The 17,870-nt window shown below is 43.9% G+C and overlaps 1 protein-coding gene across 2 annotated transcripts; it reads left to right on the plus strand.

Annotated features, from left to right (window-relative positions):
* Nucleotides 1-2,514: 2,514 nt before the first annotated feature.
* On the plus strand, nt 2,515-17,583 carry FAM124B (family with sequence similarity 124 member B). Of its 2 annotated transcripts, none has more exons than XM_003784900.1 (2): nt 2,515-3,254; nt 16,971-17,583. In XM_003784900.1, the coding sequence occupies exons 1-2, from the start codon at nt 2,515-2,517 to the stop codon at nt 17,581-17,583; spliced, it is 1,353 nt and encodes a 450-aa protein (XP_003784948.1). The 2 variants fall into 2 exon arrangements, with proteins under 2 accessions (XP_003784948.1, XP_023366122.1); XM_023510354.1 differs by having other exon boundaries at nt 2,515-3,246; nt 16,942-17,583.
* Nucleotides 17,584-17,870: the final 287 nt, after the last annotated feature.

The following is a 17,870-nucleotide window of genomic DNA, read 5'->3' on the forward strand; positions in this document are numbered from 1 at the left end:
CATTAAAAAAAAAAAAGGTTGAGAGCTGTAATGCCTTTAAAAAAAAAGCTAATTTTTTTTGAAAGTGAAAACAAAATGAATTTAATTACTGAGCTGCTCGTGGTAATCGAAAAACAATTTATCTGTTATAAATTATATTTGTATATTTTTCCAGTGCAGAAAGTGTAGGAATTTTGAAACTCAAATGATTAGAATTGTAGGTTACATTTAGAAAGTAAATCCAAATAAAAATAATTCCTTTCTTTGGATAATAATATTTGACTTTCCTCCTGGGGTCCCCTGGCGTCCTGCAGTGCCCTTCCTCATGGACTGACTACATCATTTAGGGTGGGGACACGGTGATTATCTACCCTCTGTTCCTGTCACAGTGATTTCAACATTTGGGATGAATAAACATTTTTATTGTTATTACACTATTAAAGGAATCCACATATATGGGCTGGGCACAGTGGCTCACACCTATAATCTAGGCATTTTGGGAGGCCAAGTCAGGTGGATTGCTTGAGCTCAAGAGTTTAAGATCAGCCTGAGCGGCTCAGTGCCTGTGGCTCAAGTGGCTAAGGCACCAGCCACGTATACCTGAGCTGGCAGGTTCAAATCTAGCCTGGGCCCGCCAAACAACAATGATGGCTGCAACCAAAAAATAGTCAGGCATTGTGGCCGTTGCCTGTGGTCCCAGCTACTCGGGAAGCTGAAACAGGAGACTTGCTTGAGCCCAGGAGTTGAAGGTTTCTGTGAGCTGTGATGCCACAGTGCTCTACCCAGGGGGACAGCTTGAGGCTCCTGTCTCCAAAAAAAAAAAAAAAAAAGAAAGAAAAAAGACCAGTCTGAGCAAAAGTGAGACCCCATCTCTACAAAAAAATAGAAGAAAACTAGCTGGGTATTGTGGTGGATGCCTGTAGTCTCAGCCACTCGGGAGGCTGAGGCAAGAGGATTGTTCAAGTCCAAGAGTTTGTGGTTGCCATGAGCTAAGACACCACGGCACTCCACCAAGAGTAATGGAAAGAGACTCTGTCTCAAAAAACAAACAAACAAACAAAACCCCCCAAGGAATCCACATATATAGAATAAAAGGTTAAGTTGTATTTTCATCACAAAAGAGCTTTTTTTTAATTTATGAAAAAGACATGCTGTTCCATTATAAGCATTAATAAATTGCTTTTTTAAACAAGAATTATGTTTAGAAAAATGTACTTATCTGTACCTACTTAGCAGCACAGCTATCCGAATAGTGAATGATTTTTAAATTGATGTTTAGACACATTAGGGTGAGTGTTATGTTTACAGCTTGACAACATTCTTATTGAAGATCATTTCAGACTCAGTGGCACAAGAGTCTGTGGCTAAAAGACTGTCCTCAATTGGAACTCTTTTTGCAACTCTTCCCTACTGATAGGAGGAAAATTCTGGGCTGGGACTTCTGGAGAACAGAGAGACAGCGCATCAGGTTCCGAGGTTCAAATCTTTCATATGCTGCTTCTCAGCTGTGAGACCCTGAACAAGCGACTCAGCTTTTCTATGCCCCAGTTTTTTCATCAGTAATTTGGGATATTAGTTTCTTTCTCATAGCTTTGTTACGGGATTAAATTAATTTATATTACATTTTAGAACAGTTTATGACTGGTACATAGTGAAACCTCAATAGATATGAAAATAATTGTAATTATAATTATACATTATAATTATGTAGTACTATAATTGCTAATTATGATTATCCATAATTAATTATAATTATAGGAACGATCATTATTGGAAAGCCCCCACATTTTTTAGAGAATTCACGTGAGGAGAGGGAGACTTACTTTCTCTGGGTTTCCTTAGCACACACAAGCTTTTCAGTAGAGCAAATAATTTACAGCGAAGTCAGAATTATTTAGGTAAAATAGCTTCTCTTCATGCTCTCGCATAAGATGTTCAAAACCAAAATGAAACAGACAAAGGGTAAAAAAAACCTGGCAAGGGGACAAGTTTCGAGAATTGTTTTAAAGAAGTCATTGTATTCAGGTGGCCTGGCTGGCTACTGTAAACACCGAGACGGTCAGTAGGAAATCAGAGCCCATTGTGGTCAGTAAAATGGCTGTCTTTTCAGCTGCACAGATTGCTATCGGCCTGACAGAGCCAACTCATGTTCCTTTTACCCAGTCATTTCCTTTATTCTGAGTGTCTGTAAGAACCACCCACAAGGGTGTTTCTCAGAATTATAGGTTTTTAGGTCAAACAGGAACCCTGGGAAATGCCTGAAATGGCCAAACACAACAGTTGACTTTATGCACAGGCTGCATGACGCGACCCTGCCGCTGTGTGCAGCCGAGGCTGCTGAGCCTGAACTTGAGCGAGCTTCCTTCCGGACAAGTGCACAGCAGCCGGGAGCACGGCCAGTCCAGGGAAGGGCCCCGCTCTGCCCTGCTCGGCAGGAGCCGCCGCAGCTGACGGTTTTCTCCCGCATTCATTTCAGAGCCTGACGGGTGGGCCTCCCACGCTTGCTCTCTTTGTGGTCCTTGGGCGGGCCCCACCATGGAAGAGACACAGGGGCCTCTGGCCATGACCGTCCATCTCCTCGCCAACTCTGGGCACGGCCCGCTCCTGCAGCGGACTGTGGATCAGCTCTTGGATTGCATTTGCCCAGAGGTCCGTCTCTTCCTGGTGTCTGAGAGGGTCAGTCCAGTGAAATCCTACCAAAAGGCCCACCCCAGGCGGTCGCGCTGCCCCGGGGTGTCCGTGCTGCTCTTCCTGCGTGACAGCTTCGGGGAGCAGCGGCTGCTCCGCGCTCTGGATTCCCTCCGGCACGCGCCGTGGCAGCGCTACCCCAGCCGGGATGCCCAGGCGAGGCTGTGTCCCTACCTGCTGGCCGATCAGGAGTTGTACAGCCTGGACAGCCAGACGCCGGTCTGGGGCGTGAGGCAGGCGCACCGCGGGGTGGAGGTCCTCAGGGTGACGCTCTACTGTGGTTTTGATAACTACGAGGACGCCGTCAGACTCTACGAGATGATTCTGCAGAGAGAAGCCACCCTGCAAAGGAGTAATTTTTGTTTCTTTGCGCTCTATGCCACTGAGAACTTTGTTGTGCAGCTGGCCCTGAAGCAGCTGCCCCTGGGAATGTCTGTGGACCCCAAAGAGTCTTCGGTGTTGCAGTTTAAAGTTCAGGAGATCGGCCAGCTAGTGCCCCTTCTACCCAATCCCTGCGTCCCCATCAGCAGCACCAGGTGGCAGACTCAGGACTACGATGGCAACAAGATTCTGCTTCAGGTATTTCTGTTCCTCCCTGTGATGTCGTAGATGTGTGTGGAGCTGTGTAATTTGACATCTTCAGACTGGACTGCGCATTAGAATCTCTCCAAGCTTCACAGATTCCCACCCCAGGCAACCAAGAGGTCAATGTCTGGGAACAACCAAAACTAGACATTTTTTTAAAACTTCTTAGATGATTCTCATATGTAGCAGGGTTGAGAGTCACTGATGTAATAAAATCTTCTCATTTGACAGGTGAGAAAGTTCAGGTTCAGTGACCTTGGAGCTGACACAGGACTTTGTAGGAGAATCTGACAGTGTTCTTTCTCAGCCTGGCCTTTTTCTGTGCTGTTCAACTATGTGCAAATCCCTTGCCCACTCTGGGCTCAGGAGGATCAAAATCTCTTTCAGACTGACCTAAGGAAGTTCAGGATGTAGTTGTATTTGGGGATGGCAAATTTGGAGTCCTGTGGAATTAATTTTTAAACATCTTGTATCACTGTCAAATTTTGTCACAAATCAAGTTAGTCAGAAATCTTTCAAAAGACAATCTTGAAATGAAAGCCTTATTTTCTATCCATGCTATTGGAACCAAACTGTGTGTGTGTGTGTGTTTGATGACAATAGCTACCAAGTGTTGTCTCTTACCATGTATGGTGTGGTGGTTGAGCTTTGCCACTTACTAGGGATGACCAGAGGCTTCAGTCTCTTCATTATTACAATGGAAGTTGTACAGTTTTGGTATCTTCCTGTAGTACAGATTGTTGTCACCTCGAAACATCCTAACAGTTAAAAAGTATAGTTAAATGAGCACCCATAACTCATTTTTAGTTATTATTGTTCATACTATGCTCTATAATAAGAATTTTAAATTGATAATTTTATTTAAAAATTGTAAAAACCTAGAAATCTACTATTGTCCCCATTTTTCAGATGGGAAAACCGAGGTATGAGGGGTTAGGCATAGCTAGGAAGCGTCTATCTATCAATTTTCTCAGTCCTGTAATTAATCACTGTAGCAGTCGAGGGCACTATGGGTGTGTGTGTGTACATACAAATATGCAGACAAGATGTGAATATGATATTTACAGAAAAATATTCTGGCTTCTGTCCTTGAGAAGTGATCAGAAAGCCCCTTATAGCCTATTGGATAAAGTAATAACAGGCTTCAAGGTCAGTTGTCTTTCTCTTTAGTTAATTTTGTTGTCATCATTTTCACTTCTTGGTTAATAAAGTATGAATCATGTTAAATTATTTCTAAGTTGTTTGCCTTCTTGGTCACATAGTGGATAGGTATGTTGCCTATGATATAACTCCCTAATTTCCAAGGCACTTAAAGTTTCTCTTCCAGTCATAGTGACCCTCCAGAGCTAAAAATTGACATCACTGTCAAACAAAAATTCCAATGTGTGTGTGCAGCAGGGGCGTGGGGTCAATTGTGCCCACTCCTTAAGCATCCTGACCTTTGTACTTTGGAACCACAGCTTATAGTCTTAGCTACTTTGGAAAGCTGATTCCTACTTGGGGAGTACAGAAGGTGAGTTTTTTTTGGATAAAGGGAAAACCTGTGAGTGGTTGGAAAATAGCCCTCTTCCTCTCTGGATAGTTTTATGAGTCTGCCCACCGCCCAAGTGGGAGCAGAGCATTAATTCCACATTCCTAGTGGCCCCTTGGAGATGCCACCCCTTCCTAATCTCTTGAGGGTCTCCAAGGCTCATGGGCTTCCATTTCTTCACTCTGAAACATGATTTGGTCACCGCTCCTTAGTCTCCTTTCTATCGGTAAGTTTACTTTTGCAAACAAAACAGGAGATTGTCTTCCAGAAAATATGGCTTCTGGCTTCATATCGCAAAAGTGCCTGAGGAAAGTGTATGAAGGCTTGACTACGAGATGTCATAAAAGACAACTTGTAGCGACCATGCGAGTTCTCAACTCTTAGAATGGAGTGACTGTTTCAGGATAGGAAATCCAGCCCAAACCTCCTAGTTAGTAAGTAGGCCAAGTCGTAAACTGCAGGCTCAGGACCCTACCGGCAGTTCTGCTGACTTTCTTTTGGCCCTGTCCTCAGACAGCCATCCCCATGGGGACCCTGGATGGCTGCCAGCAGCTCTGAGGACCACAGCCTTCACATGGGCTCTGAGAGCCTCACCCACCAATGGCCCTATAACATCTGTGACTTCACTTTGACCAGCTTGGATCAGATTCTCTTCTCTAAATCAATTATTACATTAAAGGGATAGGATTGTATGGATAAATACATAAAGTGGGGGTAAAGTCTCCACTCTCTATTCTAGATTCTGTGTGAAGTTGGGTTGTTGTTCTGTGGGACTCTTAGGGGATGTTGAAGGTCCCCAGTGAAGATTAGAGTGTCTTCTGTGACAAATACAAAGTGGTATAAAGTAACCGATGTCCACCAAAAGTAAGAAAATAAATGCCTACTCAAGGAAGAACCATAACCACAAATGAACCTCTCCACAGACAGCACTCCTACAGGGCCGGGATTGAGGCATGTGTGTGCAGGGGACCTGAGTGCATGGGGGTGCTAGACCCACTGGGCATGATGGGGAAAGCTTTCCTGAGGGGTGATGCCTGGGCCCACCTAGCTGGACAGCCCAGAAAGAGTTAGACAGTTGGAAAGGGAAGCAAGGGTGTTCCAAACAAAAGACACAGTGAGTTACAGGGTTGGGGGGTCACTTCCTTAGCAGGGCATGTCCAGCAAACTGCAGACTGCCTCAGATTCCATATGACTGGAGTACACAGAGTGACTGAGGGAAGAAAAAGAGCAGGTGGCTAGAGGCTGGACCATCAGGAACGTGGCAGCCACTGGAATGCAAGTGCCAAGATGGCAGGGACTTTTTTGGTTCACTCCTGTCTCTGGTACATGGTAGGCAAAAATATTCTTATCTGAATGAACGAGTGCCCGGCTAAGTAGCTTCTGTTCCATCCTTATGTAATGAGCAGCCACTGATGGGTCCAGTCAAAGGTGCTGATCTGTATAATTTATGTCATGAGGATCCAATAAGAGAATATACACGAGGTGCTCTGTACAGTGGAAACTGCAGGAGCCCGTGCAGAGACCATGCACCCCCCATCTGTGGGGTGAGGAGCTCACTGTCTCACCCACTGTGAGCAATGCTTCTTCCACATGACCTCTCCTCATTGCAGACTATCTGATGCTTCTCAGAGTCTAACTCGTATGTTTTGGATGAGTGTGACGTGAGGGTATCTCCCAGATGCTCAGTAAATGAGTGGAGTGTATGAATAAATGAGCAGGTAAGTTCATGTTTATTCATTTCCCCAATATCAGTTGAATGCCTGCTCTGGGCAGACCCTGTTCTAGATCCTGTTGTCCATGTGGCAGTTTCACCTGGCACTCTCAGTTCCCAGGGGGCACAGAATTATACTGGATTCAGATTCACTCTTCCCTTTTTCCACGTTAGCCGTCCTCTGCATTCTCCTCCTGCATTGCCGTCGGTGTGTGCAGAGGGGAGGTCACCTGGGTGATGAGGCCCCTTTCTTTTGTTCAAACCCCTGCCATGTAAACCCTGTCCTCAATCAACTCATCTGTCTTGTCACATCACTCTCATGCAGTGTCTCTAGCCAGCTACTGGCAATTCTCAGCTTTCCATGACTGGGCTCTGTCAGCCACAGTTTTGTGTTTTGTTTTTCAGTTTTCCACACTATGGTCCTTCAAGCTTGGTTTCCCTGCTGATGCGTCCATCTTTTGGGTGCCCCTGGCTTAGGCAAATCCAAGTATAGAATCCATGTCATTGGCGTCAGGCTTCTGGCAGACTCTGAGTTTGAACTGGTGATCTTACCTCTCTGTTTGATGTTCAATAGGGGGAACTTCGTAAATTAAACTTGGAAGCTACTTGAAACTTGACCTTTGGTTGGGTGTTGTATGCAGTATCACACTGACCTGATGGATAGTCTGATGGGGAGCTGGACATTCCCACAGGTGCCCACGGAACCAGATGGCCTGTGGGGAAAGTGATATATACCGCTGTATATATCATATTATTACATCAACTCTCTGCTACCCACCTTGAGTGTGGGGAAGGGGAAAGTTAAATTGACAAGGGCTTCTGGGAAGGTTGCGTGGGGGAGGGGTGACTTGGAGGGTGACCTAATCAGCTGAGCATAGGGCAGTGGTTCTCAACCTTCCTAATGCTGCGACGTATTTTCATTGTTACAAAGGGGTTGCGACCCACAGGTTGAGAACCATTGGCATGGGGCTAGAGATTCAAATGCTCTTAGAACAATTTTTGGTTCTTTGAAAATGGAGTGGGACAGAAAACGGGATTTAAAGAGAGTCATTTGTTGCGGTTTTTAGAGAAGGGGCAGACGTGCTCGTACCTATAATAAACAATTTAGGACATTGATGCTGATACTGTCAAGGACAGATTGCATGGGGGCTTGAATAACCACTTCAGACGTGACTTTCACCGTCCCGTCAAAGGCAGCAATGTTTTGAAATAGGGAAACCACAATGGAAATGCGGAGTTAAAGTTCCGAGGTAGACTTGACAGAATCTGCCAGTGAATTAGAGGGTGAAGTGGAGGGAGGTGGGAATGGTCAGGACACACTGGGCTCGAGGTGTCTGCAGATTATTTAGGCCCAGACAGACCAGCTGGTCCCTGAGGGCTGGAACTCAGGAGGCAGTGAGGGCTGGTGACATAAGTCAGGGTGACAAATGGTGAATAAAGGAGGTGAAGTGGGGGGAAGGATTAACATTACCAAGAAAGAGAGTGTAGAAAGAGAAGAGGTCAAAATGGAACCTGGAAAGCGTCCACACTTTAGGGGGAGGGACAGGGAAGCAAAGCCAGTGAGAGGACCTGAAAAGGACCAATCAGAAAGCTGGACAGGGAAGAAGATCATGGTTGCCCGGGGGATGCCGTCCCTCTGAGGTGGCTCCTCACATGGGCTAGAGCAGGTCCCGCAGGTTCCACAGAGGTCTCCTCACCAGGCCATGTTTGCTGGCACGTTGATATTGACCCTGGAGGGGTTGCCATCTGCCATAGGCCCTGTGTCCTCCCCTGGCAACTGCTGCCACCACCACACTGGGCTTATGGGCAAGTTCCCACAATTCTACTGAGACCAGGCTGTAATTTCCAGTAAGATCTCTCTGAAGATTTGAGGATAAAAAGGGAAAACCCTGCACAGGAAGAATAACTTACATGCACCTCTACAAGTTCTTATTCTCAGAGCTCCCAGACAAGACATGCCTTCTGGGTCCTGCCTGGGTCTCCTGTGCATCTTCTCTACCCCCATCTAAAGGAGGTGCCCCAGGCCAAACTCTTAGCGTGAAGGAAGACGTTTCCCCCTCATCTCCTCTGAGGCCCAGCTCTCAGGTCTCCCCTTGACAAGGGGCTGCTTCCCAAGTTGAGTCAAACGGGGAAGTTCACACACATCTCCTCCACTCCCCAGGGGTGGTGACCTGCTCTTGGGACCTGGGCAGGACACATCAGTAACATTAGCCCATAAGCCCAACATCAGTACCGTCTGGGGCTTCCAGTCTTCACAACAGATCTCGGCCAACAGCCACTCATTCTGGTGGCTTCTCCTAAGTTTTCATTGGAATGAGCTGAAAGTCACCCCTGCTTATCCTCCCTGGGGTCCCTGTAGTGTTTGAACCTCACTGCTGGATCCTTCGCAGTCACTGCCAGAACTAGAATCCACACAACTCTCCAAGACATAGACGTGTGGGGGAAAGTCCCCTGTTTCAGTTCCACACATACACTCTTCTTTCTTCCCTGTTACTGAGACCCATTTCTCCAGACTAACACCGTCTGTCTTGTAGGACCTTCTGTAAGGATGAAAACATTTCCCATCTGCATGGTTCAGTAGGGTGGCCACTGGCCACATGCACTATAAATGTGGCTAGTGAGACTGAAAAACAGAATTATTAATTTTATTTGATTTTCATCATTTAAATAGGCTCATGTGGTTGGTGACTACTGTGTTAGATGGTACTGAGCTAGGTCATTTCTCCTTGTGACTTAAAGCTACTGTAACTACCCTGTGTATAGCTTCACTGGTGGCAAAACTTCATCTCTAAAAGGTGGGATTCAATTCAATTTTGGGAAATAGTTAAAAGATACTCAGCATCAATTTTAGTGGATATGGCAGATGGATTAAGCAATTTTAATATTACTTTTCAAGAGTACAGGATCTGTACCCTTCTGGTATTGAGAGTGGTTTTATTCTATAACTTTGAAAGTCAGATTGGCAAAAATATTCCAAAAATATTTTTTTTCTTAGATGTCCTCCTCATGCTTTGAATATTCCAAAAATATTTGACACAAGTGTCAGTCTTGTAAATCACTGTGTATAGCTTTTCGTACTCTACTTATGGAAGCAGAGAGTTGATGTAATAATATGATGTATACAACAGTTAGTGGACACTTAGATCTCAGGTGCCAACTTGTATTGTTTCATTATAAATACTGTATCTCCATTTTACAGATCAGGAAACTGAAGCTTAGAAAGTGTAAATAACTTGCCTGTGGTCACACAGGAAGCAAGGGACACAATCAGTGCTCAGACTCAGGTCTGTCTATCTCCAGAGTTTATGCTTTTACACAAAATTTTTGTTTTGTTTAGAAAAGATTTTAATCTATAGTGTTGATTTTCATTAGAATTTTAAGAAACGTGGTACCTATCACAAATCCTTCAAAACAAGATGTCAGACAATCTTCGATAATCTCTTCTATCTCTACTTTTGTAGCCAAACTTGGTGCTTTTGTTCTCTTTTCAAGTTTAATCACCATTTCTCTAGTGCCACTTTTTCCTCCGTATTTTAGCAGGATTTTTAATAAGAATAACCTACTGCATAAAGTTGCAAGCAAAGTTTTTTTTTTTAATTGCAATATTAGAACAAATATTTCTTTTTAATTAGAAGCAATTTTCTGACTCTATTTTTAAAAAGCTCATTGACAAGTGTTTGGGAGGCTTCCCCTCAGATTGACTCAGTCAGCGGGATGCACGGCTCCCAGCCCACCGGCTGGGTTCTCCTGGGCTTCTCCTCTTCGTGGATCTCACTCGCCCATTTATTTGCTTACTTGATGAGCTTGTGGTATTTTTTAGTCTTTTCTCTGTTGCCAGAGGCCCTTGTCAGCATCTCCTTCAAACTTGCCTTGACGCTACAGCGTGAAAGTCTTGCCTTCCTCCTTTGCTGAGCCTCTCAGCAGAGGGGTCCGCATTCTCCCCACCGTGAGACACCAGCCTTCCTCTGTCCTCCAGCAGTCTGACTCCCCCCAGCGACTGGGCGACTGCTCTCTCAGAGGCCAGCAGTGCTCGAAGACAAGACATCGTTGGCCCTGGTGCATGCTGGCCACCCTGCCTTCTGGGAAGTCTCCAGCGTGGACTTCCAGGACCCAGTTCTGTTAATTAAGGGGTTCATTCTCTCTGACTACACCTTTTGTGTTCCCTCCCCACCAAAGACTCAACTGTTTCTTTCTATCCTAAATCGACCTTGCACTATGGACATTTTGGACCAGACAACTCTTTGTTGTGGGGACAAGTCCTGTGCATTGGAGGGTGTTCAGTGGTATCGCTGGTCTCCACCTGTCGGATGCCAGTAGCACCATCCCCATAGCTGTGACACAATAAGTCACTGTGTCAATGAACTGCTGCCCCCTGGCTCCCTCTCTCTGTGTGACATGTCCTTCTGCCTGCCCTGTGTCAGGAACTCAATGTTTCCAGAAGTTGCCCAATGTTCTGGTGGGCGGGGGGGATTGCCCCCAGTGAGGAACCACTGCCCTACCCTGAAGGCTTCCCCTGAGATTAACAGATAAAACTCATTTTATAGTTTGGCTATCTCTTTTGTTTAAATTAATCCTGCACTTATATCTCCTCTCTCTTGAGGTTTCAGCCTATTTCCTATTCCTTAAGCATAATGTCTCAGCCTCATATCAAATTCAATCTGAGCAAAACCAGAGTCATCGTTCACAGCCCTCCTCACCTCCAACTTCTCCCTTTCTGCTCATTCTCCCCCATTTGCCCAAGTCTTGAAACACCAGTTTTATTTTTAAAAGCCTCTTATTTTCAGAACCCCCATAACCAATCAGTCCTCAGCTGTTCTAATTTTCCTTTGGACTCATTTCTTCTTCCCACCTTCCTTCTTTAAAACCACAGAACTTCAAATGTGCATTATTATTACAGCATTTTAACTCTTCGCCCTGACTCCAGGCCTCCCGTTTCATCCTGTGCATTGCTATCGGGATACATTTTTAACTGACTGCCAAATTCATGTTCCTTCTCAGCTCAATAACGAAAGGCGAGCAAATAAGGTTAAAACGCCCTTGTCTGGCTTTCAAGGTCCTTCCTAATCAGGCCCGATACAGTTTGGATGTTTGTGCCTTCTAGAGATCATGTTGAAATTTAGTCCCCACTGTTGGAGGTGGGTGGTGTTTGTGCCAGGGGGGAATGAGTTTTCACTGTATTAGTTCATGTAAAAGCTGGTTGGTTAAAAGAACGTGGGTACCACCCCCTTGCTCCCTCTCTCTGTGTGACATGTCCCTTCTCCCCACCCCCCTACCTTGGTGGAGAGCTCCCTGAGGCCCTCACCAGAAGGCACCATGCTGCTTGTACAGTCTGCAGAAATGTGAGCCAAATAAACCTCTTTTCTCTACAATTACCCAGCCTCAGGTATTTTCTTCAGAGCAAGGTAAACGGACTAAAGCCCCTTCTAATATCTCCCTGCCGTCTCATTTGGCCACACTGGCCTGTTACTCTCCCGTTCTTCCCAGAACGCCAAGTTCACTCCTGCACTTTTGCTTTTAATTCTTCATTGTGTTAAAATATATATGAGACAAACGTTGTAATTTAAACCTTTTAAAAAATTTTTCAGGAAGGCTTCTTTCTTTTCTAAAATTGGGCTGAAAGGAATGTCATATTCAACTTACCACCTGACCAACGTTTACAATTCAGTGGCATTAAGCACATCTACAATAATGTGCAAGTATCACCGTTATTGATTTCCAGAACCTTTTCATCATCCCAGCCAAGAACTCTGTACCCATTAAACCACACCCATTATTCTCCCCTCCCTCCAGCCCTCGGAGACCTCTATTCTACTTTCTGTCTCTATGAACTTGTCTATTACGTGTCCCTTGTGTAAATGGAATCACACAATAATATTTGTCTTTTCGTGGTTTATTTCTGCCAAGCACGTGTTACAGGTTCACCCATGCTATGACCTTTATCATATTAGAATTTCATCCATTGCTGTGGCAGAGTAATATTCTACTATACGTATATATGTGCTCACATACTCTTCACCCAAGATGTCTTTCTCTTATTCTTCAATTCTCCAACTGTAAGGCTGTGATAAAATTGCACTTCCTCTTTGAAACCTCCTGTAGAACTCAAGAGCACATTCATTTCCATCCCTACCTGGAAGATTTAACACCTGAATCTTTGTAACAAGTAACTGATCCTATGTTTTCTCATTCATGTGTCATATAACATCGGACTTTATGACTCTCCCTCTCTTTTCAGTAGTTTATTGGAAATGTTTATTTCCAATCAAGTCCTAAGCAGACAGCTGCGTCTGAAATATTTGTTGATTGACTACTTGTTCTCAGGAGCTAAATGTATCTCTTTAAAACAGGTATGTACTCCAAAAGCCAGTTGCCACAAGTAAGCACATATTTCATTTCATCAACAGATATTTAGTATGTTCATTCTTATGTTCTCTGTTAGCCATTTAGAAGAAGAGAACACAGTCTTTCTGGAGGTAAATAATGTATTTCCATGCTCTCCTGCATAAGGGCTCTTCTTCCTCATTTCTGAGCCTTTCAGATGCACTCCCTGGGATTCTGTTCACTCCCTTTCCTTTCCCTCCTTTTCCTCCCCTCTCATTCTCCATTGCCTTCCTGACATCCTCATGCAGCCAGACACATACACACCGCCCTTCTACTGAGCATCTTGGCTCACATTTCTGTGAAGGAGGCATTACTTGGGAGGTTTCTGCTCTGTAGAATAGCAGGTTGGCATCAGTGGTTTGGACCAGTCGATTAAAATAAGTACCTTTGAAAGGATCAGTTAGTTGGAAAAGATTGGTATCAACTCTTAAATGAGTCTGGCACTGTTTGGTGTTTCTTAGAGTCCACAAAATTTGTTTCCAGGCAATCATTTTTTTTTTCCAGTATTGGAGAAATCCTCTTTTGCTATCTTCTTGGAATCACTTTTAGTAAGAAATAATACTATTTTCCCTTCATAATGTGAGTCTGCCCCTTAACAGCTTAATCATTTTTTAATGATGTATTTTCTCTTGTTTGTTGAGAGGTTAGAGTCATGAGTGATAATCTTCCTGTTAATAATGACACTTGCTAATGTTCCTTGAACTGGAGAAATGTAACTCTCAATTTATAACATTTTACAAAGATTTCTTAGAAAGAGGAATTCAAAATGATGAGCATGCCTACGAATGCTTTTCAATTTGTGTTTTGGCAAGCTCGATTCCCCTTTAAGGGATTTATCTCAATCATTCTGCATTATGTTTCTCCTGGAAATTCTTCATTCCAACTGCACACAACTGCATTTCTATGTTAATAATGTTGCACTCACTTTTGCCATATGGTCTAAGGATCTTAGCCTTCTCCTTAAAAAACGTTGGCATTCCCTTTTCTTAAGAATCACAGGGGGATTTAAAAATTGCCAATGCCTGGATCGTATCCTGGTCCAATGAAATCCTAACATCTGGGGGTGGAAGCCAGGCATGAAAGTTTTTTAATGGTCCCAGGTGGTTCCACCGTGCAGCAAAGTTTGGAACACACACTGCTCCTGTGAATTTGCACAAAGGGTGTGTCTTGTGTTGCCTTCTAGACAGTGTCCTCTAGAGTGAGTTTCTGACATGGGCAGAAGTGATCCTCAGCAGGAGCTGGGCACCTGTTCAGGTGAGGCACAGCAGAAGCACATCTGTGATGGGGCAGTGGGTTTGAGTAGCTTAGCTCTCTAGTGAAAGGGATTGGTCCAGGGGTAGAATTTAGAGTGGTGGTTTCAAACTTGGGTTTGAGAAGCCAAAGGGACTGAAAAGGGGGTCTGCAGTCACATTGGGAGTGGGAGAGGGGCTAAGGGTGATCCAGAAAGCAGGGGCTACCCTTGATCTTCAGCTGGAGCAGCTCCAATTGCATCGTTTCATATTTTGGGCTTCCAGGTAGGTTTTTGTTTGTAAAAAACCTCTTATTCTTGAGGGGAGAGAAGGGGGAAAGAGGGAGATGGGGAGGAGGAGAGAACGGAAGAGGGAGAGAGAATGAGAAGAGAATGACCTTGAGTACGGGTTGGTCAGCTATGGCTGGGGAGCTAAGAATAGTTTTCCACTTTAAGTGGTTAAAGAAAAATTACAACACATGAAAATTATATGAGATTCAAATTTCAGTGTTCATAAATAGAGTATTATTGAAATACAGCCACGTCATTCATTTTTGTATAGTCTGCGGCTGCTCTGTGGCAGAATTGAGTAGTTGGGACAAGGACCACATGGCCAGCAAAGCCTCAGATATTTACTATACAGTGCTTCACAGAAAATGTCTGCCAACTTCTATTCTAAAAGAATCAATGGAAGTCCTTTTTTTTTTTTTTTTCTTGTTTTTGTTTGTTTGGTTTTTTTATTTGTTTGCTTTTGCTATTTGGTAATAGTCACCTCACCATTTCCATCAGAGAGAAAACTGAAAGAGCACACATGTGTGTCATCTACACAAATACTATGTCAGTGTGTGCAGTGATTCACTCATTTCTACACCTGCTTCCTCGGTGTCCTGATTTATGCCTTCTTAACCTTGTAAGATAAATATCTACTGTTTCCCTCCCTCCTCTTTTTTTTTTTTCCCTTTTATTGAGTCATATACACATAGATCATGAATACATTTATGCTTTCATGGGGTACAATGTGTTGATTCTTTTTATTAATACAATTTGGAATGGTTACTTCAAACTAATTAATATAACTTTCACCTCATTTACTTAATTGTTGTGTTAAGACATTTATGTTCTATACTTGGTAGATTTAACTTATACCCTTACAATATGCTCCATAGGTGTGGTTGCACTGTTTTCCCTCCCTCTATCGAACCTCCTCCTCTCCTCCCATCCTCCTCTACTTCTCTTCTTCATCCTGGGGTATAGTTGTGATCTATTTTTCGTAAGAAAGTGTGAGGAATTATAAATTGGTTTCATAAAAGTATTGAGTACAATGGATATTTTTCTTCCATTCTTGAGATACTTAACTAAGAAGAATATTTTCCAGCTCCATCCATGTAAACATAAAAGAGGTCAAGTCTCCATCTTTTTTAAGGCTGCATAGTATTTCACGGTATACATATACCACAATTTATTAATCCATTCATGGGTCGATGGGCACTCGGGCTTCTTCCATGACTTAGCAATTATGAATTGAGCAGACATGGACAATCTGGTGCAAATAGCTATTTTTAAAAGCAGTGTTTGGTTTATAGAAAAATCAAGCAGAAAGTACAGAGACTTCCCAGGTACCGCAAACTCTGCACACACAGCCTCTCCAATTATCAATGCCACAGTGGTACATTGGTATAAGTGGTGAACCCACATTGACACATGGTTGTCACCCAAAGTCTGTCAATTACCTTAGAATTCCATCTTGGTGTGGTGCATTTCCCAGGTTTTGACCAATGCAAATTCACTGCTGCTCTGCCTGTTCATGCCTCCCTCCCTCCAACCCATGGCAACTACTGATCTTTTTACTGTCTCCGTAGTTTTGCCCCTTTCAGAATGTCACATAGTTAGAACCATACACTATGTAGCTTTCTCAGATTGGCCTCTCTCAATCAGTAATATACATTTAAGTTCTTCTGTACCATTCCTTTGGATATTTGATTAATCAAAATCCCTGGGCCAAGCAGGGATGGATCCCAAATACCAATTTCAAAGAGCTCTTAAGGAGATAGAGACAGTTGTCTTTTCCAGAAATGCTTCTGGGGAGAGTGTTGTGCATGGGATAAAATGTAAGGCTTCCAAAAGTCCAAGTCTGGAACATGGGTCACTGAAATCCAATCTGTGCAGAGGGAGGACAGTCACCTGCTGCATGGGAGTTTTGCTTAACTTGCTGTAAATTTGGAACCTAAGTAAACTTGCTAGGAATCAAAACACCGGAGCTTGCTCATAAGTAGTCCGCTTTTTGGTTTTCATGTACAATACCAGTACTCTACCTTAAATAAATGGTGCCCCAACAATTTCAAGACTATTGATTTTAAAACAGTGCCAAATTATTATTGTCCTGGAGTACTCATATGTCTTAGAATGGCCCAAGATGTATATTGTTTTTAGTATGGTCTAAAAGAAGCTAGCTTTGGAGACTGAATTCTTATTTCAATTCTTCTCTTGACCATAACCACATTTTGTGATTCATTGATTTTGTTTTGCATAGTTGGTAGTATATTGCTTACAACACCAAGTGAGCTTCAAATCTTTGCATTAACATTTTTGCATTGTTCAACAACTTGATCTACCAGATAGTGTGGCCATTTGATCCCCCAAATCGTAATTTAGGGAGCCTAAGCGAGATGAGAACTGATGCTCATTAGACACCTCATACTTGGGTTGTTCTTGTCACTTCTATTCATGTCAACCACCTTTACCGAAAGTCTGCTGTAAGCATGGTCTGGCAGAGGGTGAATGAGGCACTTAGTTAGTGGAAAACATGTTTCACTTGTTCTTCCTGTCTTTGTTCCATAGGTCCAGTTGAGCTCCGGAGCTGGTGTTAGGAATGAAGAGCTTTCTCTCATGAATGGCACCTCAGGAGCTGATATGCTTGTGCAGGGCTCCAGCCTGCCTCTTGTCCCTGCAAAGAAGACCCCGCAACCAAGGAGCCGGAGGAGCCGGGCCAGGAGGCTCCAGGTGCGTTCTCTGGAGCTTCCTGACCACAGTGGGAGCCCAATCTCTGCCAGCCCTAGTGGCACTTTGTGGAAAAGCCCTAGCTGGTCATTCCAGGCCAGCACCTCACCTAGCAGTGCCCAGCCACATCTGCCTTCTCCGCATCTGAAATCTGGGGCCACCAAGAAGGTCTTCAGCTGGGAAAACAGCTTTCAGAAGCTTGAGGAAGAGACTAATGTTGACACTGGCTTCACTGTCATCAGTTCCAAACCCAGGCAATCTTTTCTGAGCATATCTCCAAGGGGTTTACAGAGTAGCCAGCCACTGCCAGCCTCTTCCTTAGGCATGGCTCCCTCCAAAAACAACAGAGACCTTAAGGAAAGCATCTATCCTTTGTCACTTGCTGGTCAAAGGGTCATTGACACAAAAAAGGTAATCTCAAAATGTCCCCTTCATCTGCAAGACCACGGTGAAGAAAAAGATGAAGAAGAATTCTTTATATAGTGTATAACCTATGTGGCTTTCTGATACATAAATCAGATGAATGTTCCAAAGATGGAGGACTGACTCAGAATCAGCCTATTGCTTGCTCTTCTAAGGAGGCCTGAATGCTGTGCTATCCATACAAAGATCTGTATTGTTTTTATTTCAAATGTTCAAAGTCCAAAGGTGCTGGGAGTGATTGTTTACTTACCATCAAAGTTGTAAGAGAACACAGCCAATGCACAGCTTCCCTGGAGATGCAGTAACCCAGCTGGATGTGTTGCATTCAGCACCTATCAGGATAATTG

The sequence above is a fragment of the Otolemur garnettii genome, unplaced genomic scaffold (assembly GCF_000181295.1).
Source record: "Otolemur garnettii isolate 467f Iridium unplaced genomic scaffold, OtoGar3 scaffold00013, whole genome shotgun sequence".
NCBI classification, from domain to species: domain Eukaryota; kingdom Metazoa; phylum Chordata; class Mammalia; order Primates; family Galagidae; genus Otolemur; species Otolemur garnettii.

What these genes read in the sequence shown, in the direction of transcription:
- FAM124B (XM_023510354.1), top strand. Translation starts at nt 2,515, where the DNA reads ATGGAAGAGACACAGGGGCCTCTGGCCATGACCGTCCATCTCCTCGCC. An exon ending in GCAACAAGATTCTGCTTCAG is followed by an intron (nt 3,247 to 16,941) that starts GTATTTCTGTTC and finishes TTTGTTCCATAG; the next exon opens with GTCCAGTTGAGCTCCGGAGC.